A 27,757-nucleotide genomic window follows, 5' to 3' on the forward strand; every position below is an offset into this window, starting at 1 on the left:
AGTTTTTTTTAGTCAGAAGTTACTTTTTTTCCCAAAAAAAAGCACTTTTATTTTAAAGTGCATTTGGATGCTGCTTCTAAAAAAAGCAGAAGTCATAAAAAATGTTAAAAATTTACTTCTTTTCAGAAGCTAAAAATCTTAGCTTATCAAAAAAACAAAAGTCAAAAGCTAATTTTTTTTTTTCAAAAAAAAGTTATTTTTTAAAAAATCTAAATCGTTTTAACTTTAATAAAAAACACTTTTGAAATAAGTAGGACATAAAATAACTTTTTTTAAAGGCAATCCAAACGCACTGTAAGACAATAAGTTCTACAATAACTTGGATTTGGCGTAGCTGGAGCTGGTACAACAGAGTACTATTGTCTTTGTTCAGATGAGAAGGGTTTACACCTTGCAGTTTGCACGGTTTACACATAAAGGCAGAAAGTGAGAACTGAAACCTCAAGTACGGAACATTGTGGAGTTTCCAATGAAAGGCTTTTCGCTCAGAAGGGAACGCCGAAGAGAGAGTATGGAATGAGAGGTAGAGGAGTCCTAGATCATAAAAAGGGACACACGTATTCATTACGAATTAGGAAGTTCACCCAAAAAGTGAGGTTCAGTATTACTTGCAAGAAAAAAAAATTATTTTAATAATTAATTACAAAAATATATCAGTTTAAAACCAATTTATGAATTTATTGTACTCAATAATATTCAAAATGAGCGTGATCACTCACGTCTAATTAAGGCGTCGTCCATGCATGGGACATGCTTAAAAGAGGCGTGAGTACTCTCGCCTAATTTGAACGCGAATCAGCAGCCTAACATGTCTTCTCTGGACATGATTGGCCCAGTTTTTTCTACTTAGCGAGCAAATACGACGTCCTCGTCTATCTGCTTGCTTAAGCGGCCATGCCAACGAGCAAATTCAACAGCAAGAAATGAGCATGCCAGCGAGCAAATTCGACAACAAGAAATGATTTCGTATTTTAAGCATAACTTGAGCTGTACTCGTTCAATTGATGGGATCTCGTTGGAAAGATAATAGAAAGATATACAACTTCTATAAAGAACATGAGATCCAAATCTATCATATTAGATACGAAAAATTGGCTGAAAGACAACTTCAATAGATTTTCACTAAATGGTTACTCATCATTTATCGCTTTAAGTATTTCTAGCTTAACCATTGTTCTAATGTTCCATAATAGCAATTTAAACCTGAAATCAATATATGTGTAAGTCAGTAATACATCAAATCATAAAAAGTTGAGAATCTTTTGCATTTGACAAAATGTGTTATTTTCTCAACCATTTACAATAACATTTACCATACTTTTGCATCTAAAAACAAAGTGTGTTTGACACCTGACAATGGCTTTCCCAGGACCATTTTTTCAATTGACTGGACTCGAACTCGAGATCTCTGATTAAAAGGAACAACCTCCTTACCAATTGAACCAATAATTATTGGTTACTTCTTCATCTCCTTCTATCAAATGTTGTTCGAGAAAACTTTTTTTGGTTCATTTCATGCTTCACAACATGATATGATTAATCTCACAAAAAGTAAAATTATACATGGCCAAAAACTAAGTTTAATGGGACATAAAATAATTTTTAAGATGAATTACAGTTTGTACCAACTAATTTGAATGTGTTTAAGATTAAACCTTATAGTTTTAACTAGTAGAAATGACTATATGAATTTTATACTTTGTGAAAAAGAGATTGTAAATCATTAACTATCTCACAAAATTATCATATGACATAAACATAACACAGAGAAAGTTAATACGAAAATTACAAATAATAAAATGTAAATAAAAATATAAGAATATAAAGAATCAATTTAATCCAAAAATTTAAGTCATTAAGTGATTACGTTAATGATTTTATATATTATTTCTTTAACACACTTTCTCACGGTAGAACTCTTGGGCTTTAAGCATGAATAATAGACAGGAATAATTTTTGTTGGTTTATCTTATGTTGATTTAACTTATATTTTTACTTTTATTAAAAAATAGAAAGGTGAGAATTGAATTCGTGATTATTTAATTACAAAAACTTTGATACCAAAAGAGATATTTGAGAGAATGACTTGCTTTTTATTTATTTATTGAGATATTGTCTTTTATAGACGCAACAATTAGAGATTGTTTAACAAATGCACAAATAAACTTCACATGATCTTATCCTTATCTAAACTACTAGATAGAAACAAAAAGTTGTTATGTGTACAATCCTAACTATGTCATCTAATACTTCCTTTCAAGTTGGAACATACAAGTTGATAATGGGGCTTGCGAAGTAAGGATCTGTCATCACGTGTGGTTGTTTTCTCCATAAACACCGCTCGCTTACAGATCCAATAGAAACGTTGATTACTAGGATCAAATAAAATCTCTAATGAAAAGGAGCCAACTCTTTACCACTTAAATGAATGTTTATTGATAGTTGTTATATAATTCACTGTGAATGGAAAATCACACGGTCCTAGTTGATAACAGCATCCGCATTTTCCAATCCATGTTCTGGAGCAGGGAACCAGAAACTCCATATTTCAGATTTTTAGGTGATGTTATTCCTTGAAGACAACTTCAGTTCAATCAGTGATATACTCATCCTTATCCAGTAATTGCTTCAATGTTGTTATTCTTTTCTCAAATCTCCAATTTTAACTTCTTTTTCCTCTTTTTAATTTATTTCATACCGGCTACAAATCTAGCAAAACTGCGTCTTTTGTTTAAGACAAGAATCTTCGTTTACCTAATTGGTATCCTGGACCGAACTTTCTCGCGTGATTTGTTTTATTTTCTTTTGCTTTTGTTTCTATAAATATTTGTTTTATTTTCTTACTTGGACAAATATTGGTTTATACAAATTGCAGTATATCAACCAACAAAAGATTGTGTAAATTGATAAAGATTGAGAGTTAAAATCATAACATATGATAATTTAGAGTAGTTTTCATTCTTTTCACAATTCGGAAGTTTGTCAAAACCAAACCTACCTTTGGAGTTATGAATGGGAGGAGTTTGTTCCTTTTACCATCCTGTTTGTTTATTCTTGAATTTAAAAATTGTAAACATGAATTAGGATTGAAATTGCGATTCATGCGGAAGTGAAAAATCAAAGTTTCTTCGTTAAACTTTCATGGTTTCAACATTCCAACAATTGTTATATTCTTACTAATTTTCCCTCTTAGCTAGCATGCTACGTCCGCATGAAATGAGAAAAGGTCATAGGGGTGAAGGTTTCTTTGTCTGTTCATCCTCTGTTTGCTCTTCCTTGTTGTGATATATGTGCTAAAACCACACATTATAACTATCTAATTTACGGCATGTTGAGATTTTTAGTTTATGTATTTTGATAAGAATAAAGATTTTTTCTTTCTTTATATTTATTCTCAATAAGTATATAATTTAAAAATTTATATTAAAGGTATAGAAAAATTAGTAAGATTTAAAAACTGAAAAACTAGAGAGTTTTAGAAACGATAGAAATTTGCTTGGGTATATATGTGAGTCGTGCTTCTAGTGCAGTAGCTACTAGCCAGTCAATAGTCATGATTAATACTTGAAGTAACTCAATATTTAATTTTTCATGAATTGGTCTCGATAGTGGTTATCGTTGGACATATCACATGTGTGCGTCACGATTATATATCAATATGGGTTGGTCCCCACCATGAGGCTAGTCAAATTTTACAAACCAAGTTTCGTTGGTTCCCTGCACTGCAATAACAGAAAAGCAAATTAAGAGAAACAGAGAGGGGAGTTACTCTTACGCAGTTATAGAATGCATTCAAACGAGACACAACACTACAGAGCATGCAAATGGTCCGTGAATATAAAGGGTAAAGGAGCAAGCATAAGGGTCCAAAAACGTTCGTGTTTGTGTGTGACACGCACTCGAGCAATTCCAAAGTGCAAACCACCTAACCTTATCCCAGCACAATTTGCAAAAGCGCCTTTTTTTTTCTTTCTTTTTTTATTAGAGTTAACTTAACTCTAATTATTTCTTTGAAGCGAATTGATTTCTTCTGATATTTTCACAAATTTTAACTCTTTGAGTCAGTTATAAAAAACTAATCCGAAATGTGAGGCAGATCATGTATGAAAATATTTAAACTTCTCGTAAAAATAATATGTATAAGCTATTTTTAGCTTTTATCAAAAGCTAATTTATGTTCTAATAATTTTCGAATCTCTTTGAAATTGTGATTGCAGTTACTTTGTAGAGAGAGATATGGGCTTGTGGCCAATATGATCTACAGAATGATGTGGCTGCATTAGGTGATGTCAACTAAGATTTAAATCCTTGGATGATATAAAGCATACCTTCGGTAGAAATTGCATTTTAGAATTCTTGAGTATGGTCTTATTCGATTTGACTCGAATAATCGTCTACAATTTTTTCTTTCTTTCTTTCTTGTTCATACTATTCATATAAAAATGTAGTTTGAGTAAGGAATAAATTATGAGAGTAAATTATTGGAAGTTATTGAGTACTTACGAAATTTAATCGAAGGTCATTAGATTGTAGTATCAGTGTATCACCACACGATCAATTCATGTTTCATTCGAGCAACTTCCTATCCTTGGGGTGCTGTTAATTAGAGGATTAGAAAGAATGGGAAACCACTGAGTTGGTTATAGAGGTTATATTATATATACGCAACACTAGTAATATAGTACTTGCTGTATGTATTAAATGACATACACACAGGGTCTAATCTCAGTTTAGGTGTTACCTCCGTTGGAAGATTTCGTCTGGGAAAGTTTGCAAATAGCACACCTTGGAATATTTAGGTTTCACAATAATAACGCATGAGATGTAAAATTTCCTGACACCTGTGATTCATTGTATTGGATTGAAAGCACAGCTCAGTGACTAATTACTTCAAGAAAAAACAGAGAGTCATATTTAAATCTTCAGCTATCTGAGTGGCAATTATTTTTCTTTGAGAAACGAGATTATAAAAAGGTAAATGCACCAGCCGGGAATCGAACCCGGGTCTGTACCGTGGCAGGGTACTATTCTACCACTAGACCACTGGTGCTTTTACAAAAGTGTCTCTGCACTTCTTTTGTTATAAAATAAATGTATATTTCAACTAGGGTTGAAAATGAGCCCGCGAGCCTATGGTTTAGCTTACGTTAAGTCAGGCCAAACTCGGCCTATTATATATAATCAAATAGAATAAGCTTAGGTCTAAAAAAAATTCTTTTTAAAAAGCAGGTCATACACTTTTTTTTTATATGCCGGATGGACCTATAAACTTACATGGTGATCTATATTATATTATTTATTTTATGTAAATTTTTTTAAATAATTTTGAATAATAAAATAATATTATTTTAATTAAAATTTTAAATTATTGGATACCTAATAGCCTAATAGGTTCAAACAAGTTATCAGGCCTAAAACAAAACTTTTATTTTTTAAATATAGGTTAGGACAGACTATAATTTGAGTTTATATATGCTAACAGACTAAGTCAAACCTAAAATTTAACACAAACTTAATGTATTTAAGCTAATCCAGCCCAGCCTATTTACATATATAATTTTATCCATTTCAAATACATTACGCCATTAAGTTATTGGGATCGTGACACTAATTGTCATTGATCTTCAAATGGATTGCATAGGACTTTAGATGGATATTTTTTTGGTTTAGGACAGAGGTACATGAGAAGCTGGGCTTTGCATCTCGAATTTTCAGGGATTTGGGCCTGGGGAGGCGATGGTTTGATGCTACTATTAGGCCAATGTCTAATGGCTTATCGTGGGTATATATAGTGCCTGTTTGGATCCTCTTTTTTTTAAGCTACAAGCTACTTATAAGCATAAGCTAGGCCAAACATGTTTTGGGAAAAGCTCTTATAACGAAAAGCTCTTTTTTTTATAATGAAGAAAAAAGCTGAAAATTAAAAGCTCCTAGGAGGAGCTTTTTTTTAAGCTCTTATCTGTTTTTCTTGAATTGTGTGCTTTTTTTTAAAATAAAGAGTGATAAAGATAGAAAGAGATAATTTTCTTGAAATATGTGCTTTTAAGTAATTTTTAAGCTAAAACTTTTATGTAATTTCCAAACAGCTTTTAGCTTATTTTTTTAAGCTCTTTTTTTTAGCTTTAGCTTATAAGTAGCTTCTAGCTTAAAAATAAGAGGATCCAAACAGGCTCATAATGTATAAGCGAACGGAGCCCAGGTCTTCTAATGAAAACAAGTCTTCCTTACACTGTCAGGTTTTAGAGAAGAAGGGAGTTAAAAGAAAAAAATAAAAATCTTTATTCTGTAAGTGGCGGTCCACACCACACAATTTAAGATTAGCCCGGAAGCTGATATGGATACGAGTTGGATATTTTGTGTTATACTAGTGGATTGAATGACAAATCCAAGACCTGTGAATATTGCATCCTAGCAAGTTGTGGGCTGGTCCTCAACCTTAATTGTATGACTAGCAGCTGCATGTGTGGTTTTTTATTTGGAAACTCTCAAACCATGGTTTGGGCAGAAATATATTTCTTATGGTTTTGGAGTTTTAAATAAAAACGAAATGCACTATATAGGTCTTCTGGCATCACAGCTCTTTTTTTTTTTTAATTTTTTTTTTCAGTTACTTTAATTATATCTTTCTATTTGCAAGGAGCTTTTTCGGGATGAATTTAATTTTAATATAGTATAAGAATAAAATTATTTTAGACTTGAATCACATAATGCGTCGTTACACCATTTAATTAGTTTGACATGTCATGTAAATGTAACTAATACTTTTTCTCTGTTTCAAATAAGTATTGTTTTTTTTCAAAATAATTAATAATACCTTAAGTTGAAGAAAATGTAATTTCATTTGACTAAATTATCACACTATTTGGGCCTTGATCAAAATTGTTTTGGGTCAAGCTGACTAATGATGCATTAAAACCATAATTAGGAAAAAGTAAAACCCAAGGCATTTGCCCAAGAAAGTGGCCATCAATCATGATGCATCTCTGACAGTGGTCCAGACCTAATAATCTTCGTAATGGTCCAAACGTGGGTTTCCCATCCCCTATTGTCACATGGTTGCAACGTCAGAATAGAGACACAAAATCTACATTTGATCATCTTAATTAACATTGACCCTCAGACACAATCTGAATTTCCGTTTCATGATTGTTTTGTATTTAAAGACAAGATATCACATCCTCAATTAAAATCCAAAATCAGAAATAAAAAAATAAAAAGAGAGAGTGAAGAAACAGAAAACAAGAATTTTACAAAGATCGCCTAGAAATCAAACCATTTATGATGATGATGATCTAAGGGATGAGAGGGCTAAATCCCTTACATTCTGCCAATGACTTCTGTTGTCCACCTTGGCAGAAAAAGAAAATATGAGGGCACCTATACAAGCAGTTATCAACTAAGCTCACATTTGCAGAATCAGGTTTGAGCACTAACAGAGGACGGGGTATCCCTCCAAACAAGTAATTGCCCCCCAATAAAAGCCTACCGAATGGAGAGATCCCAATTTCGGGAAAAACTGTCTTCAATGCATAATGAATGGGTATCAGACCAGTGAACTCGTTGTTCTCTAAGGACAAAGATGAAAGCTTTGGCATCAGTGCTAAAAACGTGGGCAAAACCCCTTGAAGCTGGTTGTTGCTCAGATCAACCGCTATGAGCTCGCTTTGGGTGTAAGAGGGCACTTCGATCCATGAGAATTGGTTGAAGGACAGTGTCAATTGCTGCAGAGATGGAAGCTCAAACAGAATAGAAGGAACTGAATCACTGAATTGGTTGGAACTGAAATCCACTACCTCCAAGTACATCAAATTCTTGAAGCTTTCAGATGTTAAGGCACCGCTTAAGTTGTTGTTCCTCGTTGAGATCTGAACTAAGGAAACGGGTAGTGAAGTTGGTAATGATCCTGTGATTGCATTGTTGCTGAGGTCGAGGTAATTAAGGTTTATGAGGGAACCCAATTCGGGAAGGTGCCCATTGAGCTTGTTGGATTGAAGTTCGAGTCTTTTCAAGCTCACGAGGCCGTTGAAACTGGCTGGGATTGTTCCTTGTAGGTTGTTGTTATCGAGGTATAGCTCTTCAAGGTTGGAGAGTGACCCAACGGAATCGGGTATCTCGCCGGAGAACGAGTTCGTCGACAAACCGAGTCGACGGAGACGAGTTAAGTTTGATAAAGACTCAGGAATGTTGCCTGAGAAGTTGTTGTTTGAGACATCGAGTGTTTCGAGATAAGGAAGGTTCAAAGTGAAGGGAAGTGACCCGGAGTAACCCGCCTGGTCGAGACTGAGTTCCGTGACTCGGCTCAGCCCCGACACGACAACGTCGCACCTGAAACCGCACGTGAATTTCTCGCCCAAAAGGTTGTCGCATGGGTCGACCGTGAAATCCCACGAGCTCACGCATGAACCTGGAGTCACGGAACGAGGGTCCAGGCCATTCTTCAGCTCCTTCAGAACCTCAGCATCTCCCCAATATGTCTTTGATTCTGCTCCGAATAACAATCCCGAAGCTGCTGCAATGGTCACAAACAGAGAAAAAGAGAGAGACCCCATTTGCAATTTTCACTGTTCTCTCAAGAATGATGTATATTGAACCCAAGTTAGCGGGGTAATAATAAATCAGGACCGCTGGATGTGGAATCAGAAAGAGAACATTGATGGTGATGGAAGAAAAGAGTACAGAGTGAAAGAAGGGAAAGTGGAGCAAAGGTAACTTTTATGATGCGTAGCGTAGCTCTCTTTCCCCACTCACAGGAGTCAGAGATTTTTTTGATGAGTGGCTTCACGGGCAGATCTAAGACGCTTATCCGATGCAGCAATCTCTTTGAAAATGAGATTTTTATTTTTTTGGGTGTTTGTTTGTTTAGAGAAAGAAGAAAGGCAAAACCCTCCCTTTGAGGGTTCGTACAGTGTTGGGTCCTCGTAACGACACATTGGCTACTTATATACTGACATCTGTGTGTGTGTTGAGAAATGAATTTTGTTTAGCTGTACTTTTTTTTTTTCTCAAGTATTCTTCTCTGATGGCTAGCCGTTACGGATCCTTCTTGCTGCTTCTTATCCAACATTCCTAAATCGCCCTTGGGAATGTGATAATTAAAAGATGCGTATTAATGGAAAATCCGATACATTATACCTTAGTAGCTTAGGTAGTCTTAAGTTAGAAGAAACTATATAGGGTTGGTGGAGATTGCAGAATCAAATGCCAGGCAATGTGGCATCTTTTGCGATGGCAGTTGTTGCGAAGTTGTTTGGGCATCGGGTCCCAATGTTAGAGGTTAGTGATTTGTGTTTAGACATTTCTATTATGGCTAACAAACTTTAAAATTTGGGGCCACCTATCTTTTACATAAATAATCTCTATTGGTGCTTCCAACCAACTTATCACACCATTGCTAGAAAAAAACTCTTATGTATATATGTATCTGATCGATCGTCGATGATTAAGGTGTCGTCGAAAGTCATACATTTGGCAAAAGTCATTATCAGAATAATGATTGCTAGGTCAACAACAATTGAAAACCTAACTAACTTATTTTTAAGTTGTAAATTTTACTTAAACTTCACACTTATCATTAATATATTTATGGTACACTTTAATAATTAAATCTGGTTTCACATATTGTATCTCGTGGTTTCAATATTATAATGTTTTATAATTATGTATGGCATTGAACACGCCATCTTAATTCTTAACCATTTTATCAAGTCTAGAATAATGAGATGATGAGTTGAATCGTTAAGCCGACAGCTCTTAGGGGAGTTTGAGAGAGGAAACAAAAATGTGTTCCTGAAAATTACAACCTGTGAATATGTTAGGAAAGTGAATTTCATAGAACTATTGGCTCAAATTTTTTTCATGTTTGATTGATTGTTAATGATTAGTAAGAATGTGTGCGGTTTACTGATTTTACAAAACTAACATTTAATGAATTTTTGAAAAAAAAAAATTGATATGCTACAAAAAAAGTCAAAACACAGCACTTGAAAGTATTTTATCGTAATTCAAACTAATATAGTATAGAAAAAAATTGTGAATAAAGTATCATGGCTAGAGCTTTAACAAGACATGTTATTTTAGTCATGAAAACATTAAAGCAGGTTTATTTATTTTTTTAAAAATATTTCAATCGGTTCATTGTTTTATAACTAATCCGATTCGGGGCGGGTCCAGGATTAAAGCTTTAAAGCAGGTTTATTTACGTCCTATAAATTATATAAAATTTTATCACCACCAGATGAGAATTCAATAATATCACTTATTTGGTGATATTATTTTGTGGGATTGTTATTCAAAATTTTACCTAATAATCTCATTTTCTCATAAAAATTTAAAAAATTCTTATACCAAAACTAAAATTTTCAATGTGAATTTTATGGAAATTTAAAATTTATCTCTTGTTAAAGGAATGAGGTAGGATTCTAAATTTTTAAGCACATTAATAAATGAATGGGCCCAGATTGAATAATAGGGCCAAGGCCTGTCCTATACTTAACCAGTTTTTCAACTCAATTATTGAGGGACACCTGCATGTGTTACCCTGTTACTTAAATAAGATGTAACAGTTTTCTATATTTGAGAACTGGGGACTGGATAGTCAATCCTTCACCCATTTAGGTTTGGTCTAACATAATCTTCATTGGGTTTTATAGTTTACCAGATGGACTGGACTGGTCTCTTCTCTCTCTCTCTCTCTCTCTCTCTCTCTTACACACACACACACACACCAACATCCTCAAGTTCTCAAAACACCCGAATTGCACACGGAGAAGCTATATATGTCCATTGCTTCACTGCATCCTACAGCGATGGCCCATTGATTTTCAGTAATCTTCACCCGCATTCTTTATTACTGTTATGTTCCTTCCCTTTTCTTGGGGTTTCCAAACTCTTTGCCGTACTCTAAATTCTATTTTCAAAATCTCACTCTTAGTTAATATTAATAACTTCATGTTCTTTTTTCTTTTCTCTCACTATATGCAATTTTTACCTCTAGTCACGGGTACCATCTCTAGAAAAATCTCTTTAATTTTAAGTTAGCAAATCAGGGGTTTTGATACTTCACACGCTTGAATTTAGTCTATCACACACACACAACCGAAAGCTACACAACATGAGGTACATATATATTTCTTTCTCTAAGATAAAGAGTTCAATCCTTATTCATTGGAAAGTACCACCGGGACTAGATATTCAATTCAATTCCTGTCCTTGATTGCAAACTTCTCTTTTTGTTGCTTGTGAAAACTTAGCTATAAAAAAAATTCTTGCATAAACTTCACAAATCTAACTTATTGCACCAAGTTTATATATAAAATATTGATATATCGTTTAATTTTGTGAAATCAATGTTCTGGTGACTGCTGTATTAATGACGTATTAATACTTTATTTGGCTGTGAACTCACGTTAATTATATGCATCAAGTTTATGCAAGTAAAATGATCTTACCTAAGCAACTAATTAAGCAATGAATATAACATACTCACCCAATATAAACTTTTAGTAACAAATAGTACACAGTACATCATAGTCGGTTGTTCTGTTTTTCAAACCACACTCTTGCCAAATACTATATATATAAGAGCTAGCTAATTCTCTACCCAGATAGAGAGGTTGGAACCAACTTTGGGCATAATATAGGTCCATTAAGATAGTACAAAAGCTTAAATAACAAGCGCTAGCTGACTAATTTACATTTCTAATTCAAGCAAATTTGATACGACTTTGGTGCCACTCAAGCCAGGCGCAGATCATCAATTTTAAACCCTTCTCCATGGTGGGGAAGATTTAGATGAGTATGGTGCTGACAGAATGCATACAGGTTGGAGGCACCGTTGGCCAATTCGTCTCCTTCATCGTGCAAAAGAAATTGTGGATGGATCACACACTTTTCCTTCTTAATATTCCGTTGACAAAGATGGAACGAAATCATTTCCTCCACTATATTGATTTACAATCAAAAGAAGATGCAACTTTCCTGAACATGAATTTAAAAAGAAAAGTTCTTACAAGTTCAAGCAGGAGATTTCCGTTCATCTGCTCCAAGCTTCTAACCTGTATATATGTTATTGCCAAAAAGTTGTAAAAGAACACTGGTTCATAAGATTAACAAGTGCAAGAAAAAAACTAGACCATAAATAAGAAAAGAAACAATTAATAATCATGCTAATAGAATTGAGCGATTCATTATAATAATTGCTGACCTTTTTCCTACAGGTATCAGTACGAGTTTTGATCACATGGAACTGTGAAAAAGGATGAATGAAAAACATAAGATTATCAGCTTAAAGCCTAAAGGAGATCATGCAGCTATATAAATCAGCAATCTATCTTAAAATTTGGTTTTAAAAAAGGGGTTTGCATTTTTCCTACACACACAATATTTTGTGGACTCACACTTTTTGAAGAAAAAAAGAAAATTAACGCACGTAAAACGAATCTCTATAACATTACACAATCACTCCTACTACAACATAAGTCTTATAAAACCCTTTAAAAAATATTCAAGAATCCCAGACTTAACTTTAACCTCTTTAATTCCTTTTTCTTAGAAAGAAACAAGAGGAAAAGAAAACAAAAAAAGGATACTGCAAGAGAAAATAATAAGGAAGGAGAATAGTTAGTAAATTAAACTTATTTTTGGAGTTACTTGAAGACCGAAATTAAGACTAGCTTATGGTTCTTGTAGAAAGGATGAAGAAATAGGATATTACAGAACTCAAGAAAAACCATGAAACGGGAAAGAAGTACCAATTTTCAAAAACAATAACTTTAGAAAAGATTATACCTTTCGTTCGCGTATTTTCCCAATAGAAGACACCATATCTTCTTCAAGACTACGCAGTTGCTGGAAGCTCATATCGTCCATATCGAAACCCTCACCTATCCTATGCCTTTTGAAATCATAACTTCTCCAATGAGCTTTCATCATGGGTACCAAAATAGTACGTGCGTGTGCATAGAAGTGTTTAAAAAAAAAAAGGTAAAAATATTAACTAGTTGCATCCCCGATTTTGTTTTATATTTACCTGATCTGTCTTCTGAGTTTATTGTTAATATCTTTCAGTTTCTTCAAGTTTTCAAGCATTTTCTGCAACCATGAATGCACATAAGAAAAATAACAACAAAACACAAACACAAATACAAACACCCATAATTAAGAATAAGAGAGAAAGATCAGTGCTCGATTAACCTCATGATGAGAACGCCACAGATCGATATCCCCCAAAGTCTTCTGATACTGATCAATTACCTTCTTTGTCCTGGTTCATAAGTCACAACAAATGGGTATCAACAAATAAATAAAAATAAAAAACACAAAGAACAAGCTCCTAAATATTATTGCCGAGAGAGAGAGAGAGAGAGAGAGAGAGAGAAGAGTAGGATAAGCACGTAAGGCCAGGGCTGATGTATTCGTGCATCTTGTTGTTTTTGGAGAACATGATGAGTGAAACCTTAGCATCACAAAGAACACTGAGTTCATGAGCTTTCTTGAAGATACCATTCCTTCGCTTGGAGTAGGTGACCTGCCTGTTCGTGGGGTTCTCAATCAATTTTATCTCAATCTTCCCACGACCCATCTCGAGCTAGATCGATCACAAGCTAGCTACTACTCTTGATCTTTCGCTTCCTTCCCTTTCCAAACAGCAATATTAATAGACAAGAGATATAGATAGAGAGAGAGAGTGGAAGATAGCAAAGCTAATAATAAAGCCAAAGAGAGTGCAGTGAGTAGTAACTCATACACACACACAACAAAGAAAAAGGAGGAGCGTGAGTAGCTAGGGTGGATGAGTGAAGAGTGTTTCTAAAATAGGAAAGCCATGCTGCCAAAGGAAAAGTAGGGTTGGAGTGTAACTGCGAATAAATTATAAATTGGTGAAACTGTGTGAAAAGCAAAGCCAAGCATTATTATTATTGGACAGCTGGCTACCTCTAATTAATAGCCAGCGACCACTTCATACTTTTATTTATTAGACCATGGATGAATCTTAAATAACATTCATTGTTTTCTTACTTAATTAAACCTACAATGTTAAGTTCTTTTTATACAAATAAAAATTTAACACATAACCTAATACAATCTACCTAAACCTTAAACTTTTATATAAACTGGATGTGTTAAATATATATATATATGTATGAGATTATATTTTCTTATGCAACATGAGATATCAAATGATATCTCATGTTGCACTCACAATTTTATGTGGATCCCATTGTATAGGAAAAGAGAAAAAAATTAAAGTGGGACCCATATCTTTTTGAGTGCATGTGTAGGAGAGACTTGTTGTCTCCTATCACATGAGGTTAATATTTTATATATATATATATATAAATGTTATATTTATAAACTTTTTGTTTACAAACTCTTACAAATTACACAAAATATGACCGATCGTACTTTAATTAAGAGTGTATGACCGATCATACTTCAATCAAGAGTATATATATATATATATAAACTAAGAGAAATGATTCATTCACAAATTTTTACAAATTATACTATATACTCCCGGAATTACATAGTATAACCTAGTGTACTTCTAATCATCCCCTTCAACTAATAGCAAAATTTTCCTGCATTGAGTTCTCTCATGCTTGATGGCTATTTGCGTTGTTTGTCATTACTCATTTCCTGAAATAAACCTGCTAGCGTCTTGCTTGCTTTATTTAAGTCATTACGAGTCAGTCCACAGGAAGTCTTATTTAACTCCATACACGATATCACAAAATATCAAATCCATGTTTATTCATCCGAGAAATCATGGAAATAGAATGATATTATATGAAAGGAAAAGAACAGTAATTAACTTTCCCCCCTCAAGTAGTGTTAGGTTAACTGGGAACTTCAGATTTACGAATCGTATAACAGAAAACAGTATACATAGGCCAATCTTGTTCAATGAACAGTGTGTCCACTTTTTTTTTTTTTGGTTTTTTGAGTTGCTAAAATGGAATTTCAATTTGGAAGGAGCATGGATTATGTAAGAAGTTTGGTAGTTTACAATGATCAGAGAAATTAAAAACCAAAGATGAAACAAAGTATTAATGTTGCAGGATCAAGACACAAAGACATGCACACAGAGTTTTAGTTCATTTTCAAGGGTGAAGGTAGAAATTAAGAATAACTCACCAATGATAGAACAGACACACACCTGATAACCAACTTGCTCTTATTAAACACAAATGTTATTATCCGTGTCTTTCATGTTTATTTTAAGGGAATTTTTTTATTATTTTAAAGAACACAAATTATGTCGTTTTAGCTGATTATAATTATATATTTTAAAAAATACATAGTTATAATATTAAAATTATGTTTTTTATTTTTATTTTTCAAGCCAATCAATAGTTTCAAAAGAGAGAAAAAAAATTAATTTCAATAATATAATTATATACTATTCAAGATAAATAATTATAAGCAATTAAAAGAACACAACTTAAATGCAGAAACCATTTTTCCTAATTTTAATCTGGGAATGGATCATAGAACAAAATAGTCTAAATGAGATAAACTAGAACAGTCACCAAAATGCCAATGTTCATTAATTTTTTTATCTAAATGCCACGCGAACAGTCTTATTTCTCAATCTGACACGGGGGCGAGTTTACTACCCGGTGTAGTGAACTCGGTTTGCTGACGTGTCACGTTTCTAGTGGACACTAAGTTCGCTACACGGGGTAACGAACTTGGTTTTAACCAAGTTTGCTACCCTATGTAACGACCTTCAAACTTTTTTTAAAAAAAATTTGTTACTTGTTATCCACTAGAAATGTAACACGTGAGCAAACCAAGTTCGCTACACCGGGTAACGAACTTGCCTCCATGACAGATTGAGAAATAAGACTGTTCGTGTGACATTTAGGTAAAAAAATTGGTAAATATTGACACTTTGGTCACTGTTCGAGATAAACTAAGGTTTAAGTTACAGTTAATAACAACATTCGAAGTTTTAATTAATAAATACAATGACAGGACAGGCCTCTGATGGATTAATAGCTATCAATCAGCATGCACTAATTGATGTTGAAAGCAAATAGGCACGTACGTCCTGCAGCGAATACTCGTGTCAGCATATGGAGTGATTACATTTGCGGATATAGCTAGCATTGTACTACTACTTACAAATTGAATCACTCATCAATATCGAGGCACGGCAATGTGATAGAGAAAGTTCGAAGATATTAACGTTGTTTGGTAGCATAGACCCGTCCCATCTTTCTCTAATCCAAAATCTACAATCCTGGCCCATCGCTGCTTCTCAGCTCAGTCATCACATGCTTGTCATTATCAATTCTCCATTGGTTCAAAGCTGCTTCTTACACTGTGTTTCTAAATTAATCAATCAACCTATCATCGATTCATCTATAACATGGTTTAAATATAGTTTTATAAGAGTTATGTTGTAGGAAAAATGATTGTGTAATGTTACAGAGATTCATTTTGCGTGCTTTAATTTTTTATTTATTTTTTTGTTTTAAAAAGTATGAGCCCCACAAAATGTTGTGAGTGTAGGAAAGTTTGTTGTGTTATGTTAAAGGATAAAACGAAAACCCTTTTATATATGGTATAATATAACTGTTTAAGGTTTAACAAATACAATTAATGTATAATATGAAATCCTTTATGTCTTATGTGGTTTCGAATTCGAAATGCCCTTATTTCAGGATGCACAGAGACAGAAGCTAGGGGTAGGTCTGCTGGATTTGACGCTCACACATAATTCTGGCCATGTTCATGTGAGCTTAGATTGGACAAGTTACCCAGGGATGAGGATGATCCTCTGCATTTTTAAAACTACGGCACCAATGCGGATTCCCATCAAATTATCACCCTTCCAAAATATCACACATTATTAAATTAAATTTATTAATTTTAACGATTCATTTCCATATTTTTATAAAAAAAAACAAAATTATATATATGGATGAAAAAATACTTCTCGTGTTAAGTGAGAAGTGTTTACACATATTATGATCTTTCGATTTATGCACAAAAATTTTATTTGAATGTGTAAGGTTCATCACTAGGTGAGTCACAACATAAAAAAACAATTCTCATACAACATGAAAAAATCAAAGCTATATATATATATGAGTTAGGATCCTTTGACACCGGTGTCAAATTTCAAATTTGACACATTATCTGAGAGCTGTTAAATCAAAAAAGATCAACGACTCTGATTTGTAAGCATATGACACCATTGATCTTTTTGATCTAACGACTCTCAGATGAAGTGTAAAATTTAAAATTTGACACCTCATCTGACAGCCGTTAGATCAAAAAAGATCAACAACTCTGATTTATAAACATGTGACACCATTGATCTTTTTTTATCTAACGACTATCAGATGAAGTGTCAAAGAATCCTACCTCATATATATATATATTATATATATAAATATCATTACTAAGACTGAATCGTAACAATTTATATTTCAATTTGGAGATATATATAAATATATATATATATATGACATAATCCTTAAGAAAGAAAAACACTAAACACGGCGAGTTACCAAAGTTGCTTGAGACGCATAGTTTCCTCTTCCTTTACAAATACCAGGCAATGCCAATTTACAAGTGTTATTATCCACTTAATTTGAAGGGATCTTCGTTTCTCAAAATGCTTTTTCCCATGTCTTCATTTTCGTTTCAAAAGGATAATCCTCTACTCTAGTTTTGTGGACTTATTAGAGAATACTAGCTATTATACTTTATCATCATGGAACCACCACCTTGTCTCCTTGGGAGATCTGCCATTTCTGCAGTTCCTTACATAGCGGTCATTATCTTCAGGGCGTTGCTGCCAAAGAAATCAATTCAGAGATAAGTCAAAATGACATCCATTTGATGCTGGATCACTGACCCACCTAAATTCACATTTAGAAACTTAAATATTAACCAATAAGGCTTCTAATCATTTACCAAATTAATTTTATTCAAACATTGGTTAAAAGAATAGGATATGTGAATATGTCCTACATGGCCAATAAAAGAAGCATGTTTATGATTCCAAAATACCAGCATCCTATCACAGCACAACGGGAAGAATAAGAAAAACAGAAGATTCACGGTAACTAAGTTCACACCTTTACAGTTGAGCTTGAAAGCATTGAGAGAATGCTGATGCAAATAGAACTAACTGTCATGGCAGGGGACCATGAATCATACAATATATCTGCATAATTCCCAGGATATTAAAGGTCAGCTCAACACCAAATAATATGCCTAATCAGCAAGAGAGAGAAAGACAAAAAGAACATTTGCCTGACAATGATGTAGGATATCTCTGTCAAACATTCATATAATTCATTTAGAAAGTCTAAACCATCTTGCAGTAAGTAAGAACTCCAAGGTTATTCCTCTCAGAATAGATAGGGAGAAAGAGAAAACAAGAGAAGCAGCTCAGGCCCAAATATAGAACCTAGACAAATGGAGACATTTATAACTATGATTCTATGAATATGAAGGTTGAAATACACTATAGTTGTCAAATTTTGAATTGTATCGAGAATTGTTTGTTCAATTTGAAATGCAAATTGTAACATACCATGCAATTAAAAAACGCATCATTAAAAAACTTAAAATACATGATCAACACAAAAACATTAACAAAATACTCAATAGTGTCAAATCAATACTTAAATTTTACATATCACTATGGAAAAGGTAAACTCCAATAATATCACAATGCCATCATTTGCCAAAAGTCATAAGTAAACTCACAAGTCATAATACTTTTACGTGTTCATACTAAATGGTAGTTCATCCTAAGTGCATTACTCCCACCTTGTTTGTGGACATTGGACGATAATTATACTAAGCATACAATTGCCAAGAACAGTACAATTGTTCTCAGGTAACATCCTTCTTCCTCTTCTTCTTAGCCTTAGGAGCCACATAAAGTGACTGCATGAAGCCAATGTTTCCCAACACAGAGCAATGATATAGACAAATAAGGTTTGTATAGAGTGAGTGACTGTGTGAAGCCTCTGTTTTAGAAGAAAGAAAACAAAGTAATGGAACACCCAAATAGGGTGTGTAGAATGAGTGAGTGATTGTGTAAAATAGCGCTCGTTCAGTTCCTTTTTCATTTAACAATTTAAGCTTTTCTATCTTTTCACTTTCTCTCACGAGAATTGGTGACAGAAAAACAAATAATAATAATAATAAATAAAAATCAATGAAATGCTGAATCTGTGATTCGTATCGGTGAAACAAAATCACAGTGATTCATGCATGTATTGCACAAATCAAAGCCATATGCAATTCATAACATGAGGTGAATTGCTAGCTTGCCAAATCATATAAAATCACGAAATTTGAATCGCAAATCATGCAATTCTAACAACTACTTAAAAACATGAAAAATGATATGCATGCATAATGCATTGAAACACACAAGAAAAGCACTTGTAAGAAGGGTGAGAGTGAGACCCAAACTTGCTTCTATTCCTCCCATAAATGGTATACCATAGTTTTCCTATCTTCTTAGCTACCCTTACAGCCTTCAAATCACATTCCTAGCATATTCAAACTTATACTGAGGTCCCATTAGAATCTTGGACATACTGAATTAGGAAGATGTACATCTGCACAAGTAACAAGGCCATTTGCTACAAGATTCTCTTGCTTCATATATTTTCTAAGGGTCTATTAACTTCTTATATGTAAGCTATTTTAAATTTTCAATTGAGTATTTCTATATCCTCCTAACAAATCCTCATAATTGCTTAAAATAGTAAGTATTAAACAAAAATGTGATTGCATTTAATAATTTTTTTTCTTTAAGTAATATGGAGGATTAATACGAAGATAGTTAGGAGGATATAGAATAAATTACGGAATAAATTTATTTTCTCAGGCATCAGAGAAGCTTAAACAAGTAAACAACCCATCGCCATCCTCTTTCTCAAGAATTCTTAGCAAGAAATTATAATTTTGAATATCATGACTTCAAAGGAAAATCTGAAGCCATTTACAAGAAACGAAGAAACTGTCAGAAAAATCAGTGTCTGCAAGCAAGGAAACATAAAAGTTAATGCAAACAAACATAAATAAAAGCAACACATACCAAAATCCTGCAATAAAAGGCTTTGCTAGAACATAAAAAAGTAAATGAAAAATGGATAAAACATTAACCAACAGAATATCTCATAAGATGAGACTACGAGACATAGTAACTGGAAATATATAGAAGATAAATATGATTAAAGCCACACACACACACCTAAACAAATATGGCCGTTGCTATAGATATGAGGATGCAGTGGAGCCGGATGCAAAAATATGACCTGTAAAACCGTTGAGAAGTCAGAACAGAGTAGCATCAGCGAAGACCAGAGCTTGCTACAGAAAGGTGAATTTATATATGTTAAGGGTAAAAGAAGAACCTGTGGAGCTTCCATCGGGTAATTCTCAGGAAAATCGACCTGAAGCTGGTAGGTCTCATTGGTGTAAAGTGTCCCAGGAGCTCCTGTCACTTCAATAACCCACCTTCCAGAAAGAAAAAAAGAATGGAAAAAAACAAAACAATGTAAAGGTACAATGGTGGGCATGCAACAAAAAAAGGATCAATAAACCAAATCGAAAGAAAATAAAGGACTTTGAAGGACCCATAAAGCATCACAAACAAACAACTACTATAAAACCCGTGAAACGGGGGAAAATTGAAAATTTTGGGGTGTAAAAAAAAAATTAAGAGGTGAATTAGAAGAATCTGATACCTCTGGAGATTGTCGGTGACTTTGTGCTTGAAACCAGAGGGGGGATTGACCTGCCACTCCACAAGCTCTTTCTGGAGCCTATTGCAGGCAATCTTACTCAGATTCTGAAACATCACGGATCGAAATTCAATCAACAAACACACACGCAAAAACCCAACACAGACAGAGAAAGAGAGAGATAAACACTATAAAGGGGGAGCGAAATTGAAGGAGCTAGGGCTAACCTTGCGAGCGGCAGCTGAGGAACCAGTCATGATTTTTGCGCGTAGAGAGATGAAGGAGAAAGAATTCAGAATAATTAACAAAGCAAGAGAGAGAGAAGGAGTGAGTAGTGAATAAATATTAAATAATGAAAAAGAGGAGTTTGACGAGATGGAAAATGGTATCGGCGACGTTGGTTCATGAGCTTTAATATTATTCCCCACGCCAACACCATATTTTATAATAATTACATGAGCTTTAAGGATAATTGTTTTTTATTATATATTATTATTATTATTATTGGACTTTTCATGTTTCACTTAATAAATCGTTTTCAATATTAATAGCTTTTCCCGGATTAATACATTGTAGTTGTAGGGATTCCTCACAAGTCACAGGTACACTGTTAGTTGGGCAAGATATTTTTTTTATCTTTTTAGTTTGTTAGTTGGATATTCGTTATCTCTATGCTTCAATGGGAGGATATATATATATATGAAATATATTTTTCTTATGTTGTATGAGATAAATTATCTCATGCAACACATAAAAATATGAGTAGAATCCATTTTTTTTTTCTTTTTTCTCTCTTTTTCTTAGTGGGTCCCACTCATTTTTTTATGTGATTGTCTCATGCAACATGAGAAAAATATTTTCCTATATATATATATATATATTCCAATCGTTTCATCGCTTTTCGACTAATCCGATTCGGGACGAATTTCAGAGATTAAGACTTTAAACATTTCTCAAAAATGATACTAGAGAGAATCAAATACATACACATAATTTGAGGAGAAATATTAAAGATAATAATAAGAAATATTTGAATTATGTAAACCAATAATTATCAATTTTGTATTTATGCTTCGTGTGTTTTCAATAATGAAAATAACTTTAATTCTATAGAATTTTTAAAATAACATGAAAGTGATTTCATTCTTTATGAACTTTTATATATATATATATATATATATATATATATATATATATATATATATATATATATATGGGATAGGTGGGTTTTGCATGTGGCCTAGTTTCCTTAATCAAATTTTTTTGGGGCTTTAGTTCTTTAGGGTGTGCATGATAATCATTATGTTCCCTGACACTGTTTCTAAAAAGAAACAATTATTTTCTATTTTCGTGCCTCGGAATATTTTCTGAGAAAAAAAATGTATTTGATAACATGTTCTATTTTTATTCTAAGAATAAGAATTGTATTTGATAACACAACAAATAATATAATAAAAAATAATTCTTATTAAGCATAAATTTTTTTCGGATCATCACTTTCCTTTTCATATGGTGTGGTGGTGGTGATGGCGTGGTGGTGGTGACAATGGCTACAACAATGGCGATGGTGGCGATAGTGGTGGTGGCATGGTGGTGACGATGGTGGTGGTGGTTGGTGACGGTGGCGATGATGCGGCGGTGGTAGTTGTGGCGATGGTGGTGGCGTGGTGGCGATGGTAATGGTGGTGGTAGTGGTAGTAGTAGCGATAGTAATGGCAGTGGCGTGGGAGTGGGACGACAGTGGTTGCGATAATTGTGGTGGTGATGGTGACGGTGATGGTTAGAGGTGGCAAAGTAGGCAGCCCGCCTCGCCCCGTCGGCCCAAACCTATTTTACACTTACTCGCCTCAGCCCGCTCCCTCCCCGCCATTAACTCGCCAAAAAATGAGCCCGCCCACCCACCCTATTTGGTGGGCCGGCGGGTTATTCCGCCATCGAGCCGAGCTCGTTTTGCCGACTCTATAGCTGGTAGTGGCGGTGGCAGTGGTAGTAGTAGTGGTGACGGTGGCATGGTGATAATGATGGTTGCGATGACATCGTGGTTGTGGTGATGGTGACGATGACTCTGGTGGTACAACAACGACGGCGACGATAGTGGTGACGGTCGTGTCGAGATGATGGTGGCGGTGGTAATGATGGTAGTGGTTGAGAGTGATTGAGAGAGACAAATATTTCTCATTTTGTGTCTGGGAACAAAAATACAGAATTTTTTTTATTTTTTTTTCTGTTTTCCAGTACAAAGATTAATAAGATTCATCCCGAGAACAAAAAAATAAATTGATTTTACCAAATGAGTATTCTATCCATTTCTGTTCCCAAGAATTAAAAAAAAAAAATTCCAAGAAGGTTGTTATGTATACCCTTATCTTAATTTTTTTTTTGGAAATAAGCTTAATTTTTTTTTATGAGATGGATTAATCTCATCGGCAACACTAATAAACTCTATGGCCAATGTTTCTAATATCAATAAGTATTAGTAATAAGAAGAGTTTTTTTTATATATACATCATACATAAACCACTGAGGCATCGGTCATTTGCCCGCTAAAAATGATCATAATTTAATAAAGGGTAAAACTAATCTTATGTTGCATAAGATAACGTATCTCATGTCGTGAAACAAAATCAAGGTGAGTCCCATATTTATTTTTTATATTTTTTATTTTGTAGTGGATCCCGGCTTTTTAATCCTTTTGCCCCTCATTAATTAATTAATAACCAATTTTCCCCTCCCCAGAACTATCCACCATCCTGCCCCCATTTAGTCGATCAAGTTGCACTTTTAATCGACTAAATGGGCAAAATTCAGAAATCAAGAAACACGAATTTTGGTCGACTAAATATTCACCTTGATCGACTACATGTCGAGCACATTTAGTCGACTAAGGCCATTATTTAGTCGACTAAATATCGCGGACCAGGTTTTTTAAAACCCCCCCATTTCGCAATGGGGGTTATTTTCAAATCCTAGTCGACTAATTTCGCTCCAAGAACCCCTCTCCTCAACCAAGTTCGAATCTCATCCCTTGAAGGTCCGATTGAAGCATCATTGGTTCACAACTTGCGAAATTGACATTGTAGGTAACGTTTTCTGACTTGCATTTGGTTTTAGGTTTATTTTTTTTTTGTTTTCTCCATTCTTTGGTTTCTGTTTTTTTAAATTTCTTGTTTATGGTAGAAGGTTGTTTGCGGTTTTGTGGATTTAGGTTAGGGGTAGGGTGTTGAGTTTGATGTGAGGGTAATTGACTAGGGTTGATGTGGTAGCTTAGGGTTAGGGTTAGGGGAAGGGCTGCTGTTTTGGTTGGGTGTAGGTTAAGGGTTTCTGTTTTATGTTAAGGTATAGGATTGGTTTTCCTGTGATGGGTTAGGGTTAGGGTTAGGGCTGCTGTTTTGGTTGGGGTGTAGGGTTAGGGTTCCTGTTTTTATGTTAGGGTATAGGATTGGTTTTCCTGTGATGGGTTAGGGTCAGGTTAGGGTTAGGGTTTAGGGATAGGGTTAGGGTTAGGGTTGCTGTTGTAGGTTGGGTTTAGGGGTAGGGTTCATGTTTTTATGTTATGGTTAGGGTTAGGGTTGAGGGTTTGGGTTGCTGTTTTTGATTGGGTTTAGGGTTTGTTTTATGTTTTATTTTAGGGTTAGGGTTTAGTTTTTTATATTGAATTTTAAATTTTTTTGATATGGTTATTGTCCATTGATATTGTTTCCACTTGCATTGTAGGTACCGTTGTTCCCATGGCTGAGCGTAGAAGATCGGATAACGTGGGAAATGAGAAACGTAAAAAGGTACGACAAGACCGTCTGTCTTCGTCAAGGCCACAAGATGAAGAGCCCGCTCTTGTCGACCTCCCATTCGGATACTTGTTCGAGCATGACCCCGTGGTTCATGATTCATTTGTCTGTGACTTTGCTAACCGACCCATATGTGGGGCCAAATCACTTGATACAACATTTTTTGAAGCAGAAGGTTTTAACATTGTGAGGTGGTTGGAAGGAGCACATCTTAGGGTTTTGGCTGAGCTGTCGTGTTCATATTCAGAGCTGCATGTACGGGCCTTCTACCATAACCTCAGCTATGTACAAGGTGAGCTGAGGTCGAGGGTCTGCGGGGTGGAGATCATCATGACGGCTCCGGCATGGTTGGAGTTACTGGGGTATGACTTTGATTCTGCGGACACTGTGGAATATGACGCAGATAGCGGCTCCACACTTCCAGGATATACATGAGGTGATGCCGTGCAGGAGCAGAGAAGAGTCCATGGGCAACATATTGCCTATACGGTGGGGTTGCTTACTGTGGAGTCCCGTATACTACACTATGTCATCACCCACATTCTGTTTCCGCGAGCGTTCAACCATTCCAGGGTGTTGGAACATGACATTCCTATCATGTGGGCTATCCGACATGGTACTTTGGTGAACTGGAGGCACTACATCTGTTGGATGATGTATAAGGCCAAACACAAGGGTGCACTTCCATTTGCTTGTCTTGTTCAGAGGATATTGGAACACTTTGGTGTTCCCATGGGCAATGTGACCTTGAAGAAGACCACAAGGTATAATCATAAGTTTGGAAAGCTGACATGGTTGCTCCACTTGCAGACATGGTTGAGCCCGAGGTGGAGGATGATGCTGACGATGATGATGAGGGTGATCAGCAGGAGATAGCTGAGCCTGAGGGTGGGTTTTCATTGCGTGATGTCATGAAGGGCATAAACGCCACGCTGAAGAAAATAGAAAAAATGGCGCTGAAACACAAAAAATGGAGGAAGAGTCACATCCAGAAAGGGAATGAAAGGTTTAGACATATACAGGGACGGTTCAAGGGTGTTGAAGATAGGCTTGCTTGTCTAGAGCTTGGACAGCAGGTTGAGGATGTTGCAGAGCAGGGGGCTGATGTGTCCGACCAGGATGACGAGGAGACGACGTCTGAGGAGGAGGAGGAGGAGGATTAGATTTAGGGTTTATGTTTTTTACTTTACGTTTGTAGTGTGTGTGTGGAACCGATTGAATCAGTGGTTGCTCGACTAAATCAGTGGTTTTGGCACCCCAATCTGATTTCCTCGAAAAATTTTTGTATGGAACCGATTGTTGTAACATCCCACGTAAATAGGAAATATATTATGTTGCTATGAGAATTTTGGGTATTATGTTCTTGTATGTGCTTTGTGCTTTGATTCGAGTATATAATTATTAGGAGAAAATTAATTTGAGTTAGGAAGTTTCTTGAAACAAATTAATTAGTCACAGAAATTATGTTAGGCATGAGAAAGCTAATTTAGAATTGCAGCCATAAGTTATTAAAAATAAAGTAAGAGGCAATAAATTAATTAAATGAATTTAATTAGTGATGGGCTGAATTATAATATAAGAGGAATTAGCATGTTGGGCCTTGTTTGGGGGAGAAGGTCGCTGGCCCATAGGATGATGAGTATTAGTCAGCCTAATTTAAAAGCACTGGGGCTTATTGCTGATGGGCTAATCTCAAATTGATTTCATAAGTTAGTATGTTGGGCCACAACAATTGTTTTGACCTGCGACCCAAGAGCCTTGGAGCAGCAACCCAACCCAATTCACTTCCCAATCTGATCCAGCCTTCCACTCCTACCTAATCAGCGTGAAATCCCTCTCCTCTCAACGTGATTGGATGAAAATCCTCTTGGCCAAAGCAACCTTATCACCTAGTGAGTCACGTCTCTGCCTTGTGCAGTGGAGAAAGATCAGAAATAGGGTTTCAGCCTACCTTGCCTAACTCTTTTTGTAAACCCCTAAAATCTGCCCACCTCTAGGAGCAGCCAATCGGTTGACAGAGAGCAGGATGCATGCTTTCTAATTGGATAAATTTTTTATCTCCCTTCCTTCTTCCCTCACGCGTTCATCAGCAGAGTGATGGGCATAAATTTTGATCTCTGGTTGTGTGGATCAACTCACAGCCAACCTCCCTCTTTTCCTCTCCTCAACCAAGATAAACTTGTAAAGTTATCTTCTGATTCTATTTTCTTGTATTTTCCCTAAACCGCAACATCATTGGAGTTCAAACGGAAGAACGGTTTCATCTCTTCTTGGGTTTCTGTTGCAGAAACCGTGTAACCCCTTTTGAAGCAGAAACAAAGATTCAACGTCTTTATACCTTTTCCCTCTGTTCAGCCGTGCCTTCCTGCTCAAGAAGGTAAGGTATCTTCTTGCTATATATTTTTGTCCCTGACTTCGTTAAAATTATTAAAGACTCCTCTCGGTTTGTCCAGCTAAGGCGTTGGTGGCTGCCTAGTGGTCAAACGTGCGAGCGACTTGGTGTAGCAACAAGCAGAAATCTGAATCCATCTCTTTCTTCCTTTCTGTTCGGTCTTGAAGGTAAAACAAGGGCTGAACCTTCTAAATTTCTATTCTGTTTTGATCTGCCCCTTGCTGTAAGAACCGAATCTCTGATGATTTGAAGAAAATGTATCTTGTTAAAATTTAAAAATACTTTTACCGGTTGTGAATAAAGTGCTACTGGTTTAAATTAATTAAATTTAAAACAGTACGGTTATGTCTTCTCTGAATCTGCCTGACGAGAACTCTTAGGACATTTTATTTTGTTTGCTGCGTGCGTCACAAAGCATAGCATTCGAGCATCAATTTCCTATTGCGACAAAACAATCATTTTTAAAAACTAAGCATATGGATGAGCATGCACCATATAGGCATTACCTTCGGTACCAAGGTCTTGGGACAGTTGGCTTCAGTCCGCTTAGGCCACGGTTGGATCCCTTCTTGAGAAGCCATCAAGGGTAATCCACTGTGCTTGGTAGTACGGGCACATTAGTGCTATAACGTACTATTGGCATTTTACGCATCTTGTTTAGCATATGGCAGCATGTATATATATATATGATAAATCTTGTTATTTCAACTATTTCGGGTTCTAGCTTATGCTCTTTGCATTTTGGTATTGTCTCACACTACTGGGAAATGTTTCTCACCCCTTTGGGGCTTCTGTTTTCTGATGTACAATGGCAGGAGGACGCAAAAGTATTTGATGTTTTGTTATGCGAT

The 27,757-nt window shown here is 35.1% G+C and overlaps 3 protein-coding genes and 1 non-coding gene across 6 annotated transcripts; all 4 read right to left on the minus strand.

Annotated features, from left to right (window-relative positions):
• Positions 1 to 4,979: 4,979 nt before the first annotated feature.
• On the minus strand, positions 4,980 to 5,050 carry TRNAG-GCC (transfer RNA glycine (anticodon GCC)). Its single transcript has one exon. It is a non-coding gene; the product is annotated as a tRNA-Gly (tRNA).
• A 2,215-nt stretch (positions 5,051 to 7,265) lies between these two features.
• On the minus strand, positions 7,266 to 8,814 carry LOC133291413 (probable LRR receptor-like serine/threonine-protein kinase At4g36180). Its single transcript, XM_061489677.1, has one exon. The coding sequence runs from the start codon at positions 8,547 to 8,549 to the stop codon at positions 7,293 to 7,295; it is 1,257 nt and encodes a 418-aa protein (XP_061345661.1). The 5' UTR covers positions 8,550 to 8,814; the 3' UTR covers positions 7,266 to 7,292.
• Positions 8,815 to 11,728: 2,914 nt separating this feature from the next.
• Positions 11,729 to 13,585, minus strand: LOC133291399 (agamous-like MADS-box protein TM6). 3 transcript variants are annotated; one of them, XM_061489662.1, is made up of 7 exons: positions 13,392 to 13,585; positions 13,192 to 13,261; positions 13,028 to 13,089; positions 12,787 to 12,892; positions 12,203 to 12,244; positions 12,009 to 12,053; positions 11,729 to 11,892 (listed from the first exon to the last, which is right to left on the minus strand). In XM_061489662.1, the coding sequence occupies exons 1-7, from the start codon at positions 13,577 to 13,579 to the stop codon at positions 11,734 to 11,736; spliced, it is 672 nt and encodes a 223-aa protein (XP_061345646.1). In that variant the 5' UTR covers positions 13,580 to 13,585; the 3' UTR covers positions 11,729 to 11,733. The 3 variants fall into 3 exon arrangements, with proteins under 3 accessions (XP_061345646.1, XP_061345645.1, XP_061345647.1); XM_061489661.1 differs by having other exon boundaries at positions 11,729 to 11,895; XM_061489663.1 differs by having other exon boundaries at positions 11,730 to 11,849.
• A 3,844-nt stretch (positions 13,586 to 17,429) lies between these two features.
• LOC133291382 (probable ubiquitin-conjugating enzyme E2 16) lies at positions 17,430 to 21,145 on the minus strand. Its single transcript, XM_061489640.1, is given in 7 exon segments — positions 17,430 to 17,754; positions 17,756 to 17,809; positions 18,096 to 18,184; positions 20,237 to 20,300; positions 20,400 to 20,502; positions 20,733 to 20,836; positions 20,957 to 21,145. Coding segments are annotated over 7 exon segments (492 nt in total). The 5' UTR covers positions 20,987 to 21,145; the 3' UTR covers positions 17,430 to 17,706.
• Positions 21,146 to 27,757: the final 6,612 nt, after the last annotated feature.

The sequence above is a fragment of the Gastrolobium bilobum genome, unplaced genomic scaffold (assembly GCF_033153095.1).
Source record: "Gastrolobium bilobum isolate Gb01-03AN ecotype WA unplaced genomic scaffold, APGP_CSIRO_Gbil_v1 utg12132, whole genome shotgun sequence".
In the NCBI taxonomy this organism is placed as follows: domain Eukaryota; kingdom Viridiplantae; phylum Streptophyta; class Magnoliopsida; order Fabales; family Fabaceae; genus Gastrolobium; species Gastrolobium bilobum.

Coding starts and splice junctions, on each gene's coding strand:
- LOC133291413 (XM_061489677.1), bottom strand. CDS start 8,549: ATGGGGTCTCTCTCTTTTTCTCTGTTTGTGACCATTGCAGCAGCTTCG.
- LOC133291399 (XM_061489661.1), bottom strand. CDS start 13,579: ATGGGTCGTGGGAAGATTGAGATAAAATTGATTGAGAACCCCACGAAC. Junction 13,090..13,191: donor TGTGGCGTTCTCATCATGAG/GTTAATCGAGCA, acceptor TCATGGTTGCAG/AAAATGCTTGAAAACTTGAA. Junction 12,054..12,202: donor CTGATACCTGTAGGAAAAAG/GTCAGCAATTAT, acceptor ACATATATACAG/GTTAGAAGCTTGGAGCAGAT.